The 24565-nt window shown below is 40.8% G+C and overlaps 4 protein-coding genes across 8 annotated transcripts in view; 1 reads left to right on the top strand and 3 right to left on the bottom strand.

The window, feature by feature from the left end:
* LOC129780364 (flotillin-2) overlaps positions 1–24565 on the top strand; it is a 384914-nt gene that overhangs the window by 267395 nt on the left and 92954 nt on the right. Inside the window, exon 1 of one of the 2 annotated variants that reach the window (XM_055788550.1) lies at positions 19823–19842. The exons of the other annotated variant lie outside the window; for it this stretch is intronic. The gene's annotated coding sequence lies outside the window, so the exon portion shown is untranslated. Of the gene's footprint in view, positions 1–19822; positions 19843–24565 lie in introns of those variants that run through there. 2 annotated transcript variants of the gene reach the window in all.
* Positions 760–23500, bottom strand: LOC129780353 (glucose dehydrogenase [FAD, quinone]). Of its 4 annotated transcripts, none has more exons than XM_055788525.1 (4): positions 23123–23149; positions 14022–14065; positions 13549–13870; positions 760–2468 (listed from the first exon to the last, which is right to left on the bottom strand). In XM_055788525.1, the coding sequence occupies exons 1-4, from the start codon at positions 23132–23134 to the stop codon at positions 873–875; spliced, it is 1974 nt and encodes a 657-aa protein (XP_055644500.1). In that variant the 5' UTR covers positions 23135–23149; the 3' UTR covers positions 760–872. The 4 variants fall into 4 exon arrangements, with proteins under 4 accessions (XP_055644500.1, XP_055644499.1, XP_055644498.1 ...); XM_055788524.1 differs by lacking the exon at positions 760–2468 and adding an exon at positions 2658–4346; XM_055788523.1 differs by lacking the exon at positions 760–2468 and adding an exon at positions 11366–13055.
* Positions 4396–9671, bottom strand: LOC129780363 (glucose dehydrogenase [FAD, quinone]-like). The gene has a single exon (XM_055788547.1). It carries the CDS (start codon positions 9525–9527, stop codon positions 7980–7982), a length of 1548 nt encoding a protein of 515 aa, XP_055644522.1. The 5' UTR covers positions 9528–9671; the 3' UTR covers positions 4396–7979.
* LOC129780362 (glucose dehydrogenase [FAD, quinone]-like) lies at positions 9519–11234 on the bottom strand. Its single transcript, XM_055788546.1, has one exon. It carries the CDS (start codon positions 11232–11234, stop codon positions 9666–9668), a length of 1569 nt encoding a protein of 522 aa, XP_055644521.1. The 3' UTR covers positions 9519–9665.

The raw sequence follows: 24565 nt of genomic DNA, 5'->3' as shown, positions 1-24565 counted from the left end.
TATTCTCGGGTTCTTCTTACTTTTTGTTGATGGTGTTACCTACTTCACGTTCAGAAAATGACTGATCGCTTCGCAGGGGCAACTATTTTCATCCATGGAAATGACAGGAAAATTACACAGGGGTGGGGCTTGTGATACATTGTTTCGCTTTTCTTCAGGAACTGAACAGTGAGCGATATCTTCCATTTTATCCATCGTATCGCTGGATACCGCTGTATGTGATAACAGCAATAGGAAAGTCTGTTGTCTGCTCGCTAGTTGGTGCGATACTGAGTTTGACAAAAGCGAACCCAATATTTATAAGATTGATTGGTTTTCTTCTTTTATTTTTTCTTAATAGAATGATATGCACCTTGGGTAGCTACGATTCTTTTCGCAGTGGTTATGATGTATTCAAATTGTATTTCACTACTACCTCCTTTCCACTCGTTCTGGTCGGTACAATTCGAGGAGCACAAATTGGACCAATCAAAACGTGGAATTTAGCCATTAGATAATGCTTAATATTTCACATTTATTCAATTGAACCAGCTTGAATAATCTGTAACTTGAAATTTTAGGTAGGTTTATCATTGTGTGACGATTTGTCAATGAGAGTGGATTTTCAACGCCCGGCTTATAGGCCTTCATAAAACCCTTCATATAATTGATCGCATAGCACACATAGTTGATCGTTTAATACTATATTTAATTGCAATTTCAATATGAACAATACTGTTTCAGGTTGTTGTCATGTGCTGGATATAAACAAAAAACGGGTTCCAGTCTTCATTGCACTAAATCATTTTTATTAGAATATTTTCGCACGATAACAAATAGCTAGGTTGGGATAATCAACTTTGGTTTATTTTTTTGTACAATTTACCTTCTGTTCATAGTTCATTGTGTTCGTCCTGAACCAGCCTCTCTTGATGATCCTCTTTGATAAAATCGGCACCCTTTTCACCAATCATAATAGCTGGGGCATTTGTATTTCCACTCACAATGTTCGGCATAATACTGGCATCAATCACACGCAACCCCTCCATTCCGTGCATTTTAAGCCTCGGACTCACCACGGCCGTGGGGTCATCTTCTGGACCCATCTTCACCGTTCCCACCGGGTGGTAAAGCGTGGTCGACATGTATCTCACGTAGCACTCCCAATAGCTGTCGGATTCGTACTCTAGTTTATCACACTCAGGGATGCTGAGGCGTACTTCCTCAATCTCGTGAGACTTAAAGGTTTGGGTTTGGAGCATTTTACGGAAAAATCTGATTCCTCGGATCAGTGTAGCAACATCACGATGATCGTCCAGATAGTTTGCGTTAATCGTGGGTGGGTCGTACGGATCGGCGCTTCGCAATTCGACGTTTCCCACCGATTTGGGATTAAGCAGTGTGACAAAAACTTCCAGAATTTCGCTTTTCTTGTTTGTTTCAATCATTTGAGCGTTAATATAATCTTCCCTTCCGAATTTTTCTATTATTGCTCGAAAGTCGGGTATATTTTTCTTATACAGGAAATGGTGATACTGGATATCAGGGAATCTTGCCGAACTGCTTTGGGTGTTGACAAAAGCAATCAAATCAGTTGCTCCCATCGAACCGAAAATTCCCATGCCGTACCGGGCATATGAGTATATATTGTCTAAAAACTCATCCAAATCTAACGACATAGGGCGAGATTTGTGTAGGGACAATACTAGAGGCACTATGACATGATCCTGAAGATTTTCTCCTATTGATGGAGTATTTTTCACTAGTGGAATATTGAAATTTTGCAATTCATCTGCTGCCCCTATCCCGGAGAGCTTCAATATTTGAGGTGAATTTAATGCTCCAGCGGACAGCACCACCTCTTTCGTGACCTCCACTTTGATATTTTTCTTGTCTCCAATATCGAATGTAACGCCTCTGGCCAAACCATCGTCAACGTTAATTTTGGTGACATGTGCATGTTTGATAATGTGAAGATTCTCTCTATCTTTGATCGGATTCAAAAATGCTTTTGCCGTGCTACATCGTCTACCATTGTGTATCGTACCCTGTATGACACAATATCCAATGAATTCATCGCTGTTCACATCCATAATCTCTGCCAACCCAAGCTCAGCAGCCGCCTCGGTGATAAGCAGCTTCGTTAGGTCATTCGACATGAAGGAATTGACCTTCAGTGGTCCACCAGTGCCATGGAAAGCGCCCTTTTCCTGCTGAATATGATATGCCCTGTTATCTTCGGACTTTTTGAAATAGGACAGAACGCCGTTCCAACCCCACGTTGGATTACCAAGCTCTTCCCAGCGATCGTAATCGCGACTGTTGCCTCGCACATACAGCATCGCATTATTGCTGCTGCATCCACCCAACATTTTCCCCCGTGGCCAGTAGCTGCCCTTCTTGTAGGCCTTACTTGCGGTGGTACTTTTTTCGGCATAATAATCCCAAACGTGAGAACTGTTCATAAGATGCATCATCATTAGTGGGATCTGCGTGAACAAAATATGGCTGGTTAACGAAAATCTTATGCGCTTTTATCTTAAGGATCACTCGTTGGAACATTTCTAGAATACGATGGGGTTAATGAGACGTGATGAACCTGTGGATGAATATACGAAATGACGGCGTTGACGGCCAAAGCACACGGAAACAGAAACATAATAAAATAAACTCAATACTTGCTAAGGAAAACATGTATTTTTATTTGAGTAAATTATTAATTAAATTTTCAACTTCAACAAACAACGAATACAAACCGAGATTCTCTTTTACAATTCAGTGTGAACGTCTACGTTTGCTTTCCAGTCTTCTTTTATCATATCGGACACCTTCTCTCCTATCATCATGATGGGTGCGTTAGTATTTCCCGAGACGATAATCGGCATAATACTCCCATCAACCACACGCAAACCGTCGACCTTTCTTACTTTCAGTCTAGAATCAACCACTGCTGCCGGATCATCATCTGGACCCATCCTAGCGGTTCCAACCGGGTGGTACAAAGTTAGTGTCATATGCCGGACATAGCATTCCCAGTATTCATCTTCATCATATTTCAAATCACTGCAGCCGGTGATCTGCATTCGATGCAACTCGGCTTCGTTACCTTGCAGCTCAGGGGTCTCGATCAACTGCTGCAGCACACGCACAGCTCGAATTATCGTACCAATATCCTCGGCTTCCTCCAGGTAGCCTGTTGTAATCTTTGGCGGTAGGTATTGACTCGTATCCGGCGAGACGATTTCGATAGATCCTTTCGATTTGGGGTTCAGTAGGGTAATAAACACCATTATGATATAAGCCTCCTCGGTGGCATCGTAGAAAGATTTGCATACCTCCTCGTTGTATCCCACCTTATCGGTGTACAAAATTGATTTCTTGGAACCTTTGGGGAAATCGAAAAAGTGTAACTGAACATCGGGGTATTTGTCGGTTGCATTCACAGTATTCAGGAACGCTGCTAGAGAGGTTATGCCGTGGGAAGCCAACGGCCCGGACCGATCTTGAATGTACCGGTTGAGATTTTTCACATACTCTTGTTCGGTGTTGTAGAGTTCCGCTGTAGATTTGTTCAGTTTGAACAAAACAGGTACGATTATGTGATCCTGAAGATTCGCTCCAACGCTCAGATCGGCCGTTACTTTTATTCCGTTCGATTCAAGCAGTGATCGTGGCCCTATTCCCGAGAGCATCATTAATTGTGGCGTGTTAATCGCTCCTGCAGACAGGACTATTTCTTTACTGGCTTTAACCGTCATTTTCTTATCGTTTATATAGAAATTGACGGTATTATATTTCCCATTATCATCTTGTTCCAAGTTGGTGACCCTCGCGTGTTTAATGATGTGCAAATTCGGTCTATCTTTGATAGGATTCAAGAATGCCTTCGCGGGACTGCAACGTGTCCCGTTGACGATTGTCCCTTGCATCAGACCATAACCGATATGCTCGTCACCGTTTATGTCATTCAGCTCTTTGAACCCCAATTGTTTTACTGCATTTTTCATTACAGGAATCATAGCATTTTCGGTTGGAAATCGTTGCACATTCAAATATCCACCCTTGCCATGGTACTTCCCCTGGAATGCATCCGCTATATCGGGGTCCATGTTATTCTCCGACTTTTTGAAATATTCCAGCACAGCATCAAATCCCCAACCGGCGTTCCCAAGTTGCTCCCATTGATCGTAGTCCCTAGGATTACCCCGAACGTACAACATCGCATTCAATGCCCCGCATCCTCCCAGCATTTTACCCCGGGGCCAGAAACTTCCTTGGGCTGAACTTTTGCTGGCCTTTTCCGATGGTTCGCTGTAAAACGACCAGTCGGCTTCCGTCTTAAGTATAGCGAAAAACGTATCCGGAATCTAGAAAAACGGCAAATGGTTTCATGTGAAAGATAGTAAACCACAAGGCTAGTCTACGAGGGGGTCAGTTTATTTACAACAACATCAGTATTCATATCATTTACAAGGTATTTAAATAGAAAGAGGTTCATTAACTATCAATACTTTCACTATCATCTTCCCATACTTAGTATAGCCATAACTTCTGTCAGACTTTTGAAAATTCATAACTTTAGATCAAGATTAGATATAAAGCAAACATTTTTATTTGAGGGTATAAACATATCTAAAATTACCAGTTTTGACTAAATTGTCCGAAATGGTCGCCTCTCTTTCACGCAGAGCCGTAAACGCTTGGGCCAGTCAATAATCGCTGCACGGATTATTGTAAATGGAAGTTCACGGGCTACCTTCTTGATAGAATTTTCCAACGGGTGCAAATTTCGATGGGAACGGTTACATCAACGCTCCTCCTACTTGGTCAAAAGTGAATAATCTAATGGATTAAGCCCTGGGCTACCGGATAGGAATCATTTACGGATATGAAGTCTGATAGGTTTGCTGCTAGCCACGTTTTTGAACTGTTTTAGGAGTTTTTTATGCGTTATTCCAGTCGTATTGGTATCAATCCGGGTTTCAACAAATTACTCACATATCGCCTGTACTCACCAAGTTGTAAATCTCCCCGCAAAATACGACTTATGGTACGCTTTGAAACGAGCGAGCGAGTCAGAGCGCTATAACTCTCCTAGAGTAGGATTCACGGGTCACAAGATCTACGAGACGTGTTACGACTGCCAGACGATAGTCGTCCACAGTTGTGGGTATCACTAGGCGACGGATCGCGTGGACACAGGAAATAAACAGATTCGCAGTCCGTGCCTATTAAATCTGCTTCGGAGACGGACATGAGCGGTCGTCCTCCAACACTCACAATCAGTCTTCAGTATGCAACGCGGTGATGATGTGTAACAAGTTTTTTTTACTCAGTTGAGCTCTCACTCCTTGTATACACATGGGCTCTGGCGAATGAGTACGCTCCGAAAAACAGATCGAATGTTTTTTTGTTAGCCCCGTTTTTGCGCCGTGATTTGCGCCATATTTTCATACCTGTTTTACACCGTGCTTGAGCCTGGTTTGCTTTCTCTGTTGAGTTATTTTTCTTCACACAAGCATATACGGTTGGTATGGGAGTGCGCTTTTGTTTTCATGCTTTGCTCAGAACGAATAAAGACAAAGCGGGCGCTAGAATTTGATGTGTGTGTGTAAAATGAGGCGCGCATCACACAAGTGAAAAAAGATGTATCTGAATTCTGCGCTGTGTTCATCGGTGCTCTCGTGTTTATCTCTCTTGTATTCGCGCGCAAAATCGTAGCTCGTATATTCACAGACTGTAAGTGGCTCTTTCATATTGCTATAGTGTATTTTTAGGCGTTATTGGTATTTATTTAAAGAAAAAGATATAATTGGACGGAAAAACTCCGGTAAATATTTTTTTTTCTTTAACTTCATTCAGTTTTAATAACTCAGCCACCTCATTGATTCTCGGTCTATCAGATCGTATGCGAGAGTATAGGAGGGTTATGAAATTTTTACAACTCGTACCAAGAGAGAATACGTGTTTGTTATGAGCGCGCGCTGATGAAAATTAAACCCAAGCGCAGCGTACGTATGTTCAGAGATAACGGGAAAGCAGTCTACGAACACATTATCAACGAGAAGGCCGACTACAACGAAGATTCGCCAGTTATTAGCGATGTGACGAACTTCTGGGCTGGTATTTGGGAGACCCCACAAAATTGCGACGAGCTAATGTGATTAAGACGGGAGGAGAAGAGTTGTGGTGAAATTGGAGATATGCTAGCTATTATCGTCGGAGAGAATGATGTCCGTGAAGCCTCGCGCTACCTGAGGAATTGGGCAATACCGAACACCGGTCGTGTTCAGATCTACTGGCACAAGAAGCATACCTCATTACATCCAAAGATATCTGAGTGCTCCCACAAGTATGTGACCCACGCAATCTTGCTGAATTCTTCACTCGTGATGTCACCTACCTCCTCCCGAAAGACAGCAATACATTGAACCCATCAAACTACAGACCAATAAGGTGCCTATCGAGTATGTTCAAAATACTAAGCAGCATCATAATCGCCAATGTTTCTGCTCACTGCGAACAATCCAACTTCCTCACAGAAAAGCAGGAATGATGCAAGGAAAATACGCATGGAATCGACGCTGCCATAGTTGGACAAGCGATTTACAAACAGTGGAATGAAATGTATAAATTTATGTTAGTGGCGTGGAATATTTATTGCATATAATGCATAAGATCATTACCTGACTATTCTCATTTGATTTCAGTCCCTTTTGTAGCTGGATTGAACGGATCCATATATTAACTATTCGTCGATATATTTGTCGTTAGATTCATACATTCAAAAGCAAAATATAAATGTTTGACTTTCGTATAGTTATTCGCTAAATATAATGGTCATATATATACACACACTTTTGAAAGAATTTCACTTGTGGAAGAATTGTAAACAGTAAACTATAAACTATTCGGTGGCTTATGGTAATTTTTAACAATTACAGTTTCGGGGATATTTTTTACAATGGACAATATCGACAAGAAAACAAGAAAAAGGAAAGGAAGTTCCTAGAAATCCTTTTATATAATCTTTTCATGCCCCATCTAAAAAAAGGCATTAGTTCTTATTTTACCAAGAATACAGAAACAAAGAATATTAGAAATATGCAAACTTTATATTCCAGAACCTTTATCATCTGGTAATTATCTAGAATGTCGTTATATATTCTTCTTTTCGATACGCAACAACTGCATGAAATGTAAAAAATATGTTTGTTTCGAGCATGCAGTTATGCTATGTTCTGATTCTTACTCCAATGAAACCACAATCGATCAATGCGATTTTATGGTGTTTTATAGCTCTTTATACTTCCATAAATTATATTCAGTCGCTTACTTTTAATTAATAACAGTGAAAAATTCGAATTTCGTTATTTGTGTTGGAGTATAAAAAATTACTCTGTTTTGAGGATGCTGAATTAGATGACTATTAAAACATAATAAAGATGAAGAAAACATATTTTTTGGAGTTTTATCATCCAGTCATACTCTCTTCTTCAAATAAATGCCAATAAAGACTGAAAAATACACAATGGCAACATTACAGAGAAGTTCAATTTTCAGTCTGTGACACCGTGCGCGAGTATACGTGTTATGATTTTGCACGCGAGTACAGGAGGGTTAACGCGGGGAATAAGGTACGCGTGATCAGTACATTCGTGGTGCCCTTGTTGATCTTTAGTTTTGTAGAGGTGAAACGAAGCAAAACTGATCCAGAAGACCTTTAGAGAAGGAGGAGGAAAGATCGTAGATTGTCTTTCCGCACTCGAACAACACGACAGTTGTCACACGCTTCTCGTACAGACCGAACTTCATCGTTGCTAGAGAACTGAATAAATGGGACGCGAAACCTGGTGGGAGTCAAGGAGGGACAAAACAATACACGACCGCAATGTTACTTTTTTTTGCTTCAAATTTCTCTGCTGGCAGTAATAGCTAGCTCACTGACAGAACTTACGACTATACCAGGTATTTATACAACAGTCTACACGTCTCTACCGTCAGAGATAATCATTCTTAATCAAATCTGAACCTTTTTCAGCTATCATCACGGTAGGGGCGTTGGTATTCCCGCTAGTAATCGTTGGCATTATGCTGGCGTCCACTACTCTCAACCGATCGATTCCATAAACCTTCAACCGAGAATCAACCACCGCTTCCGGATCCGTCTCGGGACCCATCTTAGCCGTTCCCACCGGGTGATAGAGGGTAGTACTCATGTGTCTCGCATAACACTCCCAGTAATCATCCGAGTCATATTCCAGTAAATAACATTCCGGTAGATTCAGTTTTAACAGTTCTGCTCCCAAGTTTTGAAACGTGTTGGTTTCGAATAGATCCTGTTGGATACGGATTCCATAGCGTATGATGGTTATGTCGTCAGTCTCACCGAAATATCCAGTCATAATTGATGGATGGTGATACGGATTAGCAGAAGTGAGACGAATTCTTCCGCGAGATTTAGGATCAATTCCGATGACAAATACAACGGCTATGTCTTGTTGGCGCAGATGATCTCTGAGGGAATTTAGCACTAATGTATTGTAACCAGTATCGTTGAAAAATCTGAGTGCGTTCAAATCTCCTTTGGCAAAGAACATGTTCAAATATTGGATATCTGGGAACGCTGCGTTTTTACTTTTTGTGTTAACGAAACCCAATACGTTGTCTATTCGATCGAGGAAAACAGGTTGACTCCTATTGAGCAAAGTGAATTCAAACAGATTAACTAGCGCGCGTTCAGTTCCGTAACCGTCGGAAATTTGTCGCTTGAACCCGAAAAACAAAGGAACATATACGTGATCTTGCAGGTTACCCCCAACGTTCGATTCCATCCGTAGAGGTATTTTATGCGGCATCAAATCTTCACGTCTCCCTATTCCTGACAACATCAGAAGTTGAGCAGTATTTATCGAACCCGCCGAAATGATGACTTCTTTCTTGGCTAAAGCTCTCAGAGAAAACTGATTCTGAACTATCATGTTCACGCCATGGACACTGTTTCCGGAATCATAATGCAGCGATACTGCCAGCGTATTCTTCATAACGTGTAGATTCGGCCGATCTTGAACGGAACACAAAAAGGCCTTGGCGGAAGTATATCTTGTTGCTCCTTCTATGTTATATTGCACTTTTGCGTATCCTATATGATCTACCGCATTGACATCTAGCAACTGTTTGAATCCAGCTTCGGCCGTAGCCTTTAGAAGAACTTCATTGTACGAATTGGAGTCTTTATAGATTTCAATACTCATGTATCCTCCTACGCCATGGTATTTCCCGTCATACCCGTTCACAATTTCGGAATCTTTGTTATCTTCGGACTTGATGAAATATTCTAACACCTCGTCCCATCCCCAACCCGGATTACCCAGTTTCTCCCACTCGTCGTAATCCCCCCGATTGCCACGAATATACTGCATACCATTCATCGCACCTGTTCCACCCAACATCTTCCCTCTCGGCCAATACGTTCCATTCACTATACTGAGACTCGATCTATCCGATCGCTCGGCAGTGTACTGCCAATCAACTTCTGTTCGCACCATGCTAGCCTGGAATCCTGCGATCTAGAATGACAGCTCTTCATTAGAAACCTAACTTGTTTCCCAACCTCCCCTTTCCGTATTCAAGTGCTCAAGTGCTCAATTAACCATTTGTATGTGTATGTATATGTGACGATTTCCCTAAAATCCGTGGTCTTCTCTCACAAGATCACTACCCTTCTCACCGATCATTATCGTCGGTGCGTTCAAATTCCCACTCACTATGTATGGCATTATGCTAGCGTCAATGACTCTCAAACGGTTCACCTGTCTAACCCTCAATCGCGAATCTACCACCGCTGTGGGATCGTCATCCAGTCCCATTTTGGCCGTTCCCGCCGGATGGTACAAGGTAATCGAAAGATGTCTAATGTAACACTCCCAGTACTCATCGGTATCGTACTCAATGAACTTACAAGCAGGAATACTAAGCCGATGAAGTTCCGCTTCATTCTGTCGGAACGACTCTGTGTTGAGCATTTGTTGCTCAATTCTCACAGCCCGAACAAGTGTCCTCAAATCATCATACACGCTGAAATAACCCGCCTCGATTCCAGGATCTGCGTAGGGATCGTTGCTTCGCAGGGTAATTCGGCCTCTCGATTTTGGATTCAGGACGTTGATTCGAACCATTACCACATTCGCTTCCAGCTCTGCCTGGTGAATCGATCGTACGATGTCTTGATCATACCCAAAAGCTTCCGTGACGACGATCGAAGAATCGCCTCCCTTTATGAATTGATAATGTTCAACCTGCACGTCCGGATATGGACTCGTTGCGTTCAAAGTGTTCATGTAAATAATGACACTCGAAACATCATGATTGGTTAGGGGCTGATTCGGATTCTTGAAGATGAACTCAAACAGATTCAAAACTTTTTCGAGGTTCAGATGAATGAATCTTTGGAATGATTTGTTGAATTTGAAAAATAGTGGCACAGCTACATGGTCCTGAAGATTTCCGCCAACATTCAAATCTGCCCGCAGAGGTATTCTCAATGGAACAATGTCATGCTTCCTTCCGATTCCAGAAAGCATCAATAGTTTAGGTGTGTTGACAGCTCCCGCAGATATTATTACCTCTTTGGAGGCTAGAGCTCTCATTGAGTATTGATTTCGAAGAATGAAATTGATTCCTCTCGCTGTTTTATCGTCCGCTGCGAAGGATATGCTAGTAGCGAATGCATGTTTGATAACATGTAAATTTTTACGATCCTTTATTGAGCTTAGGAACGCTTTTGCAGGACTACAACGAGTTGCGTTAACAATTGTAAACTGCGATCGGCCATAGCCCACATACTGAGCGGCATTGGAATCAGACAACCTCTTAAAGCCCATCTGTTTAGCGGCCTTCATTAGCAATCTATTGGTTGGATCACTCATATCGTAATAATCTACGCTCAAATATCCGCCTCTACTGTGCCATTTGCCATTTTCCGATTGAACCAACCGAACAGCTTGATTATTCTCAGATCGTTTAAAATACTCCAAAACATTATCCCAACCCCAACCAGGGTTTCCCAGCTGCTCCCAGCGATCGTAATCACCTTTGTTACCTCTCATGTATTTCATTCCATTAATTGTTCCGGATCCACCAAGGGCGAGTCCTCTTGGCCAGCTAGCTCCATTCAAACTACTGAGACTATGACTTCTGGACCGCTTGGCGTTATATTCCCAATCAACGCTTGTGCGTTGCAGCTCGTAAATCATCTCTACAAACTGAACAAAACATTGCGTGTTAGTTTCATCTGTTGTTTGACTAGAAAACAATATCCCTGTGTGCAATTGTATATCACTCACTCTAATGTGTGTAACGCCCGAACGGAAAAAAAACACATAAATCAAAACAAAAACATCAACCCAAATATTTATTCATATCATCAAAATGGAGTAGACAGTTCGTATGTACAGACTAAAATGTGTTCACAACTCATCTTTACCCACGCTCACCGACTCAGCAAAATATCCATGATCTTCCTTAATCATATCAGATGCCTTCTCGGCAATCATCATGACCGGGGCATTGGTGTTTCCACTGATTACAGCGGGCATTATGCTGGCGTCCACAACCCGCAGACCCTTGACACCTCGAACGCTAAGTCTCGGATCTACAACAGCCTTACGGTCCGAATCGGGGCCCATTTTCGCCGTTCCAGCTTGATGATACAGAGTCGTAGCCATGTGGCGCACGTAACATTCCCAGTATTGATCCGAATCATAAGCGATGCTGGCACAACCTGGAATGTTGACACGTACCAACTCGGGTTCAGCACTCTTCATCGCCGAAGAAGTCATGATTTTCTGTTGAATGCGAATGCCACCGATCATCGATTTTACGTCATCCCCGTGGTAGAGATATCCGGCGTCTATGTAGGGTTTATCCAGGGGGTCTGTCGATCGGAGCTTCAACTTCCCCCAGGACTTCGGATTCATGAGAACGACGTATACCCCAATCAAATCCGCTTGCTCTTCGGCGGTCAGCAACGACTTCATGACAGCCTCTTCATAGCCAATCAGCGAAACGATTTGTTCAGTTCGACCGGAACCCTTCCTTCCCATGAAATAATGATACTGAATGTCCGGGAACTTATCCGTCGCGTTCACGGTGTTCACAAAACCGGTCAACCCAGACAGACCATGGTTGGACAGAGGACCTGTCCGCTTCATCAAGAAGTCATACATGTGATCGACGAATTCCGTTTTGATATCGAATCGTGTTGCAGTAGACGCGTACACTTTGTAGTATATGGGCACCACATTGTGATCCTGTAGGTTTCTACCAACTCTCAAATTCGAAATGGTTCGGATGTTATGTTTCCTCAAATCTTTCTCCGGTCCAATACCCGATAACAACATAAGTTGCGGAGTGTTTAAGGCGCCACCCGAAAGTACTACCTCCTTCCGTACCTTCGCATATAATTCTGTCTTTTCATTAAGCAGGAACTTGACCCCACTTACTGTATTATCTGAGCCGAAAATAACCTTCGAAGCGGTTGCGTGTTTCATGACATGCAAATTAGGTCGGTCTTTGATAGACGCCAGAAAGGCCTTCGCTGGACTACAGCGCGTTCCATTCACTATAGTTCCTTGCAGGCGGTTGAATCCAATATGTTGTTCAGCATTCATATCTATCACCTCATCGTACCCGACTTCCTTTGCTCCTTCAATTACTTGCGCAACCAGAGGACTGTCCGTATTGAACGTATCAACAGTGAGATATCCTCCTTTACCATGGAACTTCCCTCCGTTTGAGTTGGCCACCAAGGGATCCAAATTGTTTTCCGACTTTTTGAAATACTCCACCACATTTTTCCAGCCCCATCCTGTATTCCCGAGCTGCTCCCACTGGTCATAATCACGTCTGTTTCCCCTGATGTACACCATAACGTTGATTCCACCCGAACCTCCAAGTAGTTTTCCCCTTGGCCAAAAACATCCATTCGGCATACTCTTGCATGCCAGTTTAGACCGCTCAATGGTGTACGCCCAGTCGACGGATGAGTTTTGTAGATGGAAGAACATGGGCACCAACTAGAAAATATATTCAATTTGCAGAATAACCTACATTATAAGTGACAGAACTGCGACAACGATGTTGTTATTCACAACGGATGACACATGAGGTTGGTTAGGTTTCGATGCGATTCATTCAAAAGATGTGAGCTGTGTTTATTCGTCATTTATCTTCTTCAAAATCCGAGACACTCTGAATCGATTCTGATCGGCCGCTGCTTATAATTTGGTATACCACCGCATACATGCATTGAGTCACGCCTTATCACAATAGTTGATCGACATAACTACTCGCGTATTTTTATTTGCTTACTATAGCTAGTAAGTTATTCCATGAATGCAAATCTTAAAAATGTGAATGTAAAATGTAACCACCAGCACCATTATTGAAGCGATCGTGTTATGGCGTTATGACCATGGAAAGTGCGAAAATGATGGTAATTTGTTAGTGACAATTTGGTGAATTTGGTGCACATCTCTAACTACGACCGACGAAAAAAACCACACTCACCTCAGATTCTATAGGAGGATCCCCACCAGCCTCGAGGAGTAAGATTTTCCAGTCTGGATTCTCGGACAGCCGATTGGCCACCACAGATCCCGCCGATCCAGCCCCAACAATAACAAAATCGTATTCCTCCAGACCTTGCTCCAGTGCCGTCGGTCCATAATCCTTGGGCCACATATCGGGCGATGAAATACTGCACTGGGCCGCCATAATGGTCTGGATGAGCATCGCAAAAAGCTGATTAGCGGGCCCAAGGCTTTGTGCCGCGCACTGGCTGTTGAGCAGTGCCTCCATGGCGAATGGCCGGTGCGTTTGCCGGTTTGATCTAAAATGGTTCAATGGAGTATTAGTTATTCAATGTGGATTCATTTGAGGCGAGCTTCGGTGAGCTAATCCTTATTGTTTGAGTATTGTTTTCACTCTAAGTTTGCTAGGCTATTGAAGCCAGAATTTATATAATACGAAACGGGAAGTACCTGTACACACTGCTGTTTACGTTTTCATTGAGTATAAGCTCACACTTGAAGGAAAGATGGTAAGTGTTTTCGTGTGATGACCAGCGATTATTTATAAGTTGTTTACAATATAAATGAGTCGACAATTGAATTATCAATTACTAAAACTGGAAATGATAGACACCTCACCTACCAGACTACGCCTTCGATTTATTTTCTGTATCATACGACGCATACTAATTGAATATTTTCCCGTTTCATTAAAAAGAACTCGATATTTCCAGAACTATATTTCTTTTTATTTTCGTATCAAATATGAAATCAAAATATTGCGTGTATGGTAACGCTTCTTATATAAGTCAATAATCAATATCAGAGGATAGTCTCAAGTGGAGATGGGTAAAGCGATTCATTTCAGTGAGCAACTCAGAGCCATGTGTTCGTTTCATCCAATTTGATCATTTAAACGGTTCTCAATTACATTTTTTATTAAGTAGTTTATTTTCCGATATGTAAAAATATGTAAAAAAAAACATAAAAAAATTAAGCTCACAACAATAGTTTATGCAAAGGAAATGTGAGTTTCTACTATGTTTTCTCTAATATATTAGGTGTACAAGTATACAAGTCACACAAGTATGGATTTTGACCTAAGATTGCGTCTACCCTTTCAATTGATTTCCTCAACTAATGGATTTTTTATTCCAAACACACCAATTCGAAGGTAATAAACGGAAAATTTTGCCTAATACATCTATAATGGAAATATCAAAGCATGGAAACAATGGAACGCATGAAGTAGATAGGTTTTTCCGATTTTACTCGCTCGCATCCCTTTACAATCCAATGAGTAGCATTATTCCATGCAATTCGGGTGTTAGCTCACATTGTTTGGTTTCTTTCTTCGGTATCACGTTGCATCGAGAAAGTGAAAATAAATAGAATAAATGGCCAGTCAATCAATTCAAAAATTCTTAACACTCTGTATAGCGATCAGCTAACACCGTTTGTCAAAGCTAAGATTTAATTTGGAAATAAGGCTGCTGTGCCGATTGCTCGCACAACGCAGTGGATGTATTCTGTGAAATGAAATAAGATATTTCTCGCATCTGATTTGCATCAAGAGAGAGAAGATTTAAATGCCCGGTCAATTAATCCGAAAATAAGAGAGGCGAATGAACTGCAAAGTAAAAAGCCTCTTGAAAACAAACAACCAAGCGACCAGTCTCTATAAACAATTAACTAACTCGGTGTGTTTTTTTTTTTTTTTTTTTTTATCTTCGCTTATTTTTCGTCGGCCTATTTCCGCCACTTTAGTGCCAATCACCGACAACAGGGAGGCGACTCCACCTGTTCCTACCTATCAGACTCAACAACTCATGAGCCGGGCCAACTTCTTTTACTTCCCCTCCGAAGGAAGACGTAACCAGAGATTTTTCGCCTCAGAAAATCCCAACGACGCCAGCTGGGATTGAACCCAGGCCGATCGGATTGTGAGGCTGTTACGCTAACCACACAACCACTGGCGCCGTCAACTCGGTGTGTTGTAGCTAAGAGTTATTTCGGAGACAATGCTCCTGTGCAGATTGCTCGCGCCGAGCAGTTGAAGTGTCTGTGGAATGCATTGTGTTCGCTGTTCCTCTATTCTGATTGCAGAGTTGATTCACGTCAGCACCGAGCGAGGGGCATAACTTCTCCGCGTATAGCTCAATTTTAAGCAGCAATCACAATTTGGTATTCATTACTAGAACATCACCGATGTATTTAAGTACAAAGCTCCAATAAACCAAGAAGAAAAAGGAGAGAAAATGATAGTGAGAATGAAGTGTAATTTTTTACAATTTACTTGTCAGTTTAACGAAAACCGAATCCAGCACCAAAGTTATGAACCAACAACATCAACGCCGATGACAATTTGAAATATTCGAACGAATGAAAACAAAACAATATATTTCAATCGACAACCCTTGGTGTAGTTCGACGTCTCTCCGGTAATGTCCCCAACAATACCCACTCGTCTTTTCGACGTAGGACTACGTCTATCATTTAATACCGGGGTGTAAAATCAAAGCTTCGAAAACAAGAGCGTTATGTCGGAGACCGAGAACACTTCATTCGGAAGATAAAATTTCTATGCGTTATATACTTGTTACTTTTAGATCCAAAATCTTGTTTCAATAGTCTTAAAATTGCTCTCAAAACAGGCTATTGAAATCACCAATCGGTATATAAGCGAGCGCCGCTCGGAAATCCACTCAGTTATAATTGAACAGCGATTGGAGCACGTTGTCGCTGTTGTGGTGAAGCTAACTTCGTTCATGATGAAAGCGCTGATGAACGGTGCCATCAAGAGCCTGTTTGTGCACCTTAGGCCAGAAGGGAATCCATCAGGAGGAGAGTGATCGTGTCGCTTGAGGCATCGGAGCAGCCGCCACACACACACATACACGCGCGCAACTCTTTTTGTTTGGTTGTTATTCAGTAGCGAGAAGAATCCGGAAAGATGTCATCGTTGCTGAAAAAATAATCTGCCAGTTCCCCTTGGAATCGAAAAATACATTCAAGCGAAAGAGTTTATTTCAATGTTTTCTATTCATGTAATACTGCGATCAAATGGATTTCGTTTTGTGATTTTTCAATCAAGTCCAATTAACAGGAAAGCTTCTTAGGATTATTCTTCGCCATCAGTAGAATATTTTCGTATTCAATATTGGATGCATAAATACTTGTGCCTCCAACGCAAAGCTCTCGTTTTCGAAGTCCCCCAAATATTCATTTATTCATTCATTCAGTATGGATCCAGATTTAACTTCAACCAAATGATCACTAAATCAACGATAGTCCTACGTCAACCTTGCGAGTATACCACAGATGTAACCCGCTTCCATTTGACACATAAAACTTACTAATAGTTTATTTAAAGTATATTCTACCGGAAGCCACAAGTTTGGCCCATGTTTCGGGGAATACACGGATTCCACGCTGGTGGAAATTTGGTTATTTTGAAGTGATTTAGTTGTTAATCCAATTTTTGGTTCATGGCATCTAACCCACACCCATAGTAATTTGAAGGAGCAATGTCTAGGGGATATGACGGATGTATTAGTATTAGAACTTCTCAGTTCACTCTTTCTGGTTAGTTCTTGACAGATGCATATGTGGTTTGGCGTTGTCATGGTGTAGAATTATTTTGTTGTGTCTATTCTCCCATTCCAGTCATTTTGTATTCAGAGCGGTGTTCAAACGTAGGGATATTGTCCATCAGTAATAGTTTTAGGCGATAGGTGCTTCCAATTGTGTGTCTTGGATTTTTTCGGTGTCTTTCTCTATGTATGTAAGGCATGTTCTTAACCATCCAAATCAAAATCATTGATTCAGAATCGCTTAAACCACTTTTCACACAAGCGGCATATTTGATTTACGTATACGACTCCGTCTTTCGCTGCCAACCTGTCCTGCTTCAGAAAAAAATCAGCTCACATACTACCGGAATTGCTGAAATGAACAGTCTTCTCAGAATCACTCCGTTGAGACGAAGAAAGACGGATTATTTTTTCTCTTGTCTCTGAAGCGAGAATTTTAGTATTATTGGGCTACTAATTTGTCTGATCCAAGATTTACATACATACATAAAATTTTGTCCTCGGATATTTCAACTTTATTTCGATATTTCCACGTCGTTAAACACACTTAAAAATATTTTACTCAGGTTCGATAGCAACCCAGTCTCACGGCACCGAAGACAAGTTATACTCAATAAGTGCCAAATACAGCCTTTTTACTCAACATATTGAACAACCAAACATCGGCATGAAAACGTCCAATTTTGACGCTTGTTGCTCAGTAACTTCTTGATGGGTTTACGATATTGTCGCACTAATCGACATGGACGCTTCCTAACAATCTATTCTTCTTCTTCTTATATGGCACTAACGTTCCTAGAGGAACTCCGCCGTCTCAACGTAGTATTACTTGCGTCATTTTCATTAGTACTTAGTTGAGATTTCTATGCCAAATAACACGCCTTGAATGCATTCTGAGTGGCAAGCTCTAGAATACGCGTGACCACAGTGCAAGTCAGAGGAAATTTCTTTGAAGAAAAATTTCCCCGACCAGAACGGGAATCGAACCCGAACCCCCGGCATGTTAGGTTTTGACGCTAACCACTCGGCCACGGGACCACTTCCTAACAATCTATTGGAATATATAAAATTATGATTTTTCCAATAGTTAGTTCGTTAAAATAGCGTTGAAATAAAAGCTTATACTGAGCCATACTTTCGGCAAGTAAGCTTTTCCAAATGGTCTTTCTCATAGGCGAGAGTTTAGTTATGCGAATTAACTGAGAAAGTTTTGAACACAAATTTCTACATTAATCGAGAATTAATCAAGCAAATGAAACGAAATTTGGTATGTATGGTATGGTTTTAGGATGCAATAAATGTTTCTATGTTGGTTAGACACTCCACCCCCCTCTCTAAGGGGGGACTGTCATACAAATGAAACACAAATTTTTGCATTACTCGAAAATTAATCAAGCAAACGAAACCAAATTTAACATGTGAAGGTTTTAGGGTGCAAGAAATCACTCTATGGTGGTTAGATACTCCTTCCCCCTTTCTTAGGGGGGCTGCCATACAAATGAAACACAAATTTCTACATTACTCGAGAATTAATCAAGCAAACGAAACCAAATTAGATATATGGTGGTTTTAGGGCGCAATAAATGTTTTCACGGTGGTTATACACTCCATGTGAGGATTTTAGGGGGCACGAAATGTTTCTGTGGTGAATAGACACTCCCCCCCCCCCCCCTCTCTAAGGGGAGAAGAGGGAAGGGGTCTGTCTTTATTCTATCATGTTTTCTGTATCAAACATTTATTCCATGTAACGGAGAAACATGTTATTTGCAAGTGGTTGAAAAATCTTGAACGAGAATTGTGTCTTAAAATAATCTGATATTATAATGATAAGTTTTGGTAGAAGTACTAGGAAGTTTAAAGTAAAAGGTAAATTCAACAGGGTCGATTAGAAGATCAATCAATGAACAGTTCTGCGATTGGACTGAAAATGTGAATGTTTGAAAACAAAAAACAAATTTTGGGTGGGACGATGTTTACCGGGTCAGCTAGTATATTATACAAATGCTTACCAATATTTGAGAGTCATGTCATTTTCTGTTATTTTTAGGCTCATTTAATGTAATAAATCGAGATGACAAAACATGTAATAACTAATAATCTCTAATTGTATGGTACCTTTTGAAACACATCCATACACCACGAATGAAGTTCGATGTTGCAGGTTCACGTATGGTTCGACGTTGCAGGTAGAAGGTTTAATCGAAAAAGATGATGGCTTAAAACTTGTACAGAAGAATCATAGAAGCAAAATGCATAGGAAAAAGAACACGTTCACAATGTGATAGGACTATGACGGTCGTCTTGTGTTTCAAGTTGCTTCAAAGCTATCAACAACTTTCAACTGAGAACTAATTATAAATTCGGGAGGTTATTGGTGCATACGATTTTGGGAGACGAGACGAAATAAAATCAGCAAACACCGCATTTTCGCACGATTATGATGTTTCAGAATAGGAGAAATCAGATTGATTGATTGAGCTGACATTTATATATATAAAATAATTTCTCTTCAAATTGTATTCAGTGTTTCCGTTCCATACATCCTAATCTTAAATGGTTTCTTCTTGATTCGTTTCAGGTATCAGATCACGTTCTTCATTTTGTTGCTTACTTAGAAATGGCAAACGTCAAGTAGTAATCGCACTGTCGAGGTGATAGTGACTCGGTTATCTAGCGCGTAATTTCATTTTTATCATCATGTAAGTAAAACAAATCTCTCCGTTGTCATTAAACTGATGTGCTTGCAACTTGCAACAAATATAAAAGTCGGTGCTCGGGATAAATGTTATTCTACTATTTACACAAATATTATCTTGATAAGCTTATCAGGTTTTATGTGTTTGTTGCATAAGTATTCACTCTTTCTTCAGTATTTAATGGAGATGCGTATGATGATGCGATGCGAAGATGCCAAGCAACTGAAGAGAAAAACATTTTATCATTATTCCACTGCGTGAATTATTAATAGAGATACCATCTTATGGTAGGTTTAGAGTTCCCGTGAACGTGAACGCGGACAAACCCTTTTTTTGTTAATAATTCATCAGTCCATATATAAAACGCGAAACGCGAACACGTCTTGAAAAGATAGGAATAAACATTTTTTAATTGAAAAACATGTTTAAACACAATTCATATTGATAAAAGTGGATTAATTCAATATTTCACAACGATTCTGAATTTCCACCGTGGAATCGAGATGTTGGTGAACTCACCGTAGTTCACCGACTTCGGTGAACGTGAACGTGAAAACAGTGGTGAATATAGACGTCAAAATATTTCCCCGTTCATGTTCACAGTGCACTGTAAAAGGATATGTTTAGCAATTCTCAAGTTTTCAATGAAAATTTAGATATAGATGCAATTTCATTCAATCGGATCTCTGCGGGGGTTGAAATACTTCGTATCTTCGGGTTGACTCGTGAACAACTGTATATTTTATCCGAATTACTTTATTGAAGATCGATGTTTATTTACTTCACGTTCACTGCCGAACTTTTAATATGAACGTGAATGCGAACAAAATCATTCTATTCACCCCGATTTTTTGAGCAGTTTGTTCGCAATTTAGTTTACCGTGAAATGATCGTACTATTCCACCACCTGTTCAAGTTCACGTTCACGGGAACTCTAAACAAGGCTTTACTAGCTAGCGTGTGAGATGAACAGTCATCAGACTGCATATATTTAATTTGAAGACAATTTCCATACGAATTTTTCTCATTATCCATTGCAATAATTGATCGATAGGTTCTAGATTTCAAATGTGACCGCGTCGCAAATCACGAACTTTTCACAAGGAGATGAATCAAAGTTAGGCTCGTTGTAAGCGCGTAGTTCTAGTTGTATTCATTGTATCGAGTCATACTATAGCTTGTTGTAAAGGTATTTTTGCGCGCTATAATATAGTTCTTGACAGTGTTTTGTTTGGTTAAGTCGTTCGTGAGTTATAGTGTCGCAAATATGGAGCAAAATAAAGAGAAAATCCGACATATTTTACAGTACTACTATGACAAAGGCAAAAATGCATCTCAAGCTGCCAATAAAATTTGTGCAGTTTATTGACCCGATACAGTTTCCATTTCCACCGCACAACGATGGTTTCAACGTTTTCGTTCTGGTGTAGAGGTCGTCGAAGATGCGCCACGCTCCGGAAGGCCTGTCGTCGAAAATTGCGATAAAATTGCTGAATTAGCCGAGAAAGACCGGCATAGTAGCAGCCGTAGCATCGGCCAAGAGCTGGGGATAAGTCATCAAACCGTTATTAACCATTTGAAGAAGCTTGGATTCACAAAGAAGCTCGATGTATGGGTGCCACACACGTTGACGCAAAAAACATCTTTGACCGTATCGACGCATGTGAATCGCTGCTGAATCGCAACAAAATCGACCCGTTTCTGAAGCGGATGGTGACTGGCGATGAAAAGTGGGTCACTTACGACAACGTGAAGCGCAAACAGTCGTGGTCGAAGCCCGCTGAAGCAGCTCAGACGGTGGCCAAGTCCTCATTAACGGCCAGGAAGGTTCTGCTGTGTGTTTGGTGGGATTGTCAAGGAACAATCTATTATGAGCTGCTTCCCTATGGCCAAACGCTCAATTCGGACCTGTACTGCCAACAACTGGACCGCTTGAAGGTAGCACTCATGAAGAAGAGGCCATCTTTGATAAACAGAGGCCGCATTGTCTTCCATCAGGACAACGCCAGGCCACACACTTCTTTGGTGACGCGCCAGAAGCTCCGGGAGCTCGGATGGGAGGTTCTTTTGCATCCGCCGTATAGTCCGGACCTTGCCCCAAGTGACTACCACCTGTTTTTGTCCATGGCGAACGAGCTAGGTAGTCAGAAGTTAGCCACAAAAGAGGCCTGTGAAAATTGGCTATCCGAGTTTTTTGCCAATAAGGAAGCGAGCTTCTATAACAGGGGTATTATGAAGTTGGCATCTCGTTGGGAACAAGTCATCGAACAAAACGGCGCATATTTGACTTAAAACAGATGATTGTAACTAATTTTATGAACAAATGAAAATTCAAAAAAAAAACCGCAGGACTTTTTTGACAGCCTAATCTTTTTTTCTGAATTTCATAAGTTTGACTGAGAAACTAAAAGCGTTTGTTTCTAGACTTCACTACAATATTTTACCTTAACAAGTAAATTCTAAAAACACTTCACTTAGCTTAGACTTCGTCACTTTTTGATCCATATCAAGTTGAAATTTAATTTGAACAAATAATTATTTATTATGAGTCTTCAAGAAGCCTTGCTTTGCTTGCAATCAGGAGTAGGATAACAAAATTAGAATTCGTGTTCCTTCTGTAGAATCATTATGACATTAACGATTCTACAGATGGAGCACGAATTGTAACTTTTTAGTACTATTCCAAATTGCAAGTAAAGTAAGCCTTCATAAAGAGTCATTATAAGTAATCGTTTGTTCAAACTAAATTTCATCTGCGCACTAATTGATCGGAAAGTAACGAAATCTAAGCTGTGTTTCCATGAAGAGTGGCGTTTTAGATTTTTGAATAATTTTGTGTCTTTCTTAGGAAGAGACACATTCCCTTCTCCAAAACGGCTGTGCTTTCTACCAAGGGTCATCGTGTCATAGATCAACACATTCGGAGCTCGTTCGGTTTTCTAAACCATAAACACCAACGCACAGATTTTTGCCTTTTGTATTTGTTTTCTGAAATCACCTTGAAAAAGTGTTTCCCCCATGGTCCACTGCACACACACCTCTTGTTTGTTCGTTAGAATGAAATTCTACTAATGCAGTGTTGTGTAACTCATAGTTTCCTGCAAATCATGTCACTATTTGTAATCGACTTCAATTTTATTTCAACAGAATAAAATCACGCTGGCGCTTCAGAAAACAAATATAATCCCAACAATGAATTATTCAAAACAAACTAAGGAAATCGCTGCAATATTCATGAAGCCGTTAGAACAGTCTTCAGAGTCAAGGTCCACTGTGCACTAACACTTTCTTGCATCCTCCAAATCCCGTTGCGCTGAACTGGTTATCGAACAAGATTTATTCACGGCCGGTACACAGACTTGATACGCAAGGGTGAAAAAAACTCCGGACAGGAGTACTCTCTCCGTCTATCGGTTGTGTTCCCGTTGGTAGCAGTGCGCACACACACAATACATTATAGGTTTTTGGACCACTCTGAATATGATTGAAGATTTCAACACTCACTCTTAGAAAGGGTTTCTAACTTTCTCAAACGTCCGAATCCCTCGATAACGCAGCCGCAACTGAAACGGAACAGCCGCGCGCTAAGCCACTTTATAGAAGCATCGAAGGCGAAGTTATGAAGAAGAACGCCGGCCACCTTAAGCATATGAATCCGTCCATCAACATCAGGCTTATTATTGCCCGATAACCAGCTGATGGGCAGCGAAGTTAGTTCTTCTTTCGGCGCTGGCGTCGTGTTGATGTCAATTTAAAAAGAAATGAACCATCTCCGAAAGAATGCTACTGGAAGTGTACCATCTGTATTCCGGTTTCTGACACGGAATGAAATTTGATTTAATTTGTTCTTTTTTGTTGAAGTTGCCTGCTTACATGTCCAACACATCGTCCGGCTACCAGTATCACTTATCTTCTTCGGATTTTTTTTATTATCAGACGTTGATAAGGAATCGGGGTTTACCTCTTGAGCGGCGATGATATTGATAACCGCTATCGCGTTAAAATTTTGTGTAATCAACCGAATGCATGCTTATCTATTTACTAGAGCATTTATTGATGCATTTCTGCGTTAAAATTCTGATTTTTGGCATGAGAAAAATACAATTATGCACCCATTTTTGTAAACCAGACATGTTTTTACAATTATTTATAAAATTATCGTTCATTTCGACTCATAAATACCCTCGCTCATCGAATCGATTGAAAATATGTACCAATATTTTCCGTGCGTTTCTCGGACAATTAGTTCGATTGGCGTGTTAGTCTCGAAGGTCAAAGCTGCTTAACGGTTGCTGATCCAAAATGCACTTTGCGCTTCGTCAATGCGGTACTTACGACATGCAGATAGATGAAGCTTGAAGGTATGCGATTTGCACGACGAGGATCAATGTTTACGATTGTAGACAACGATTGTTCATCGAAAGTTATCTAGTCAATCGGAAATGCACTGCATCCTAATTGAGATGATGAGGAGTCATTTGCCTACAGTCTAATCTTTGTAAGAGTGTGCAGATTTTGCTTTGGAAAAGATTGGAAGCTATCCCAAATTTCATCGGATTGTGTTTCCGGATAAGGTACATTTCTATCAGCTATATCCATGAAAAAACTGCCGTAATTCATGATTATCAGTCATAGAAACTCACGATTTTATGTTTTTTTAGGTATGATGGTATCTACGAGTCGTACTTTCTCAAATAGGGTCGCAATCTTACTGTGAAAAGCGAGT

Source organism: Toxorhynchites rutilus, chromosome 3 (assembly GCF_029784135.1).
Source record: "Toxorhynchites rutilus septentrionalis strain SRP chromosome 3, ASM2978413v1, whole genome shotgun sequence".
Taxonomy (NCBI): Eukaryota; Metazoa; Arthropoda; class Insecta; order Diptera; family Culicidae; genus Toxorhynchites; species Toxorhynchites rutilus.
This window is presented reverse-complemented; position numbering and strand designations above follow the sequence as displayed.

Coding starts and splice junctions, on each gene's coding strand:
- LOC129780363 (XM_055788547.1), bottom strand. CDS start 9,527: ATGGTGCGAACAGAAGTTGATTGGCAGTACACTGCCGAGCGATCGGAT.
- LOC129780362 (XM_055788546.1), bottom strand. CDS start 11,234: ATGATTTACGAGCTGCAACGCACAAGCGTTGATTGGGAATATAACGCC.
- LOC129780353 (XM_055788523.1), bottom strand. Junction 13,871..14,021: donor GTAAACAGCAGTGTGTACAG/GTACTTCCCGTT, acceptor GAACCATTTTAG/ATCAAACCGGCAAACGCACC. Junction 13,056..13,548: donor ATCCTCCTATAGAATCTGAG/GTGAGTGTGGTT, acceptor TATATTTTCTAG/TTGGTGCCCATGTTCTTCCA.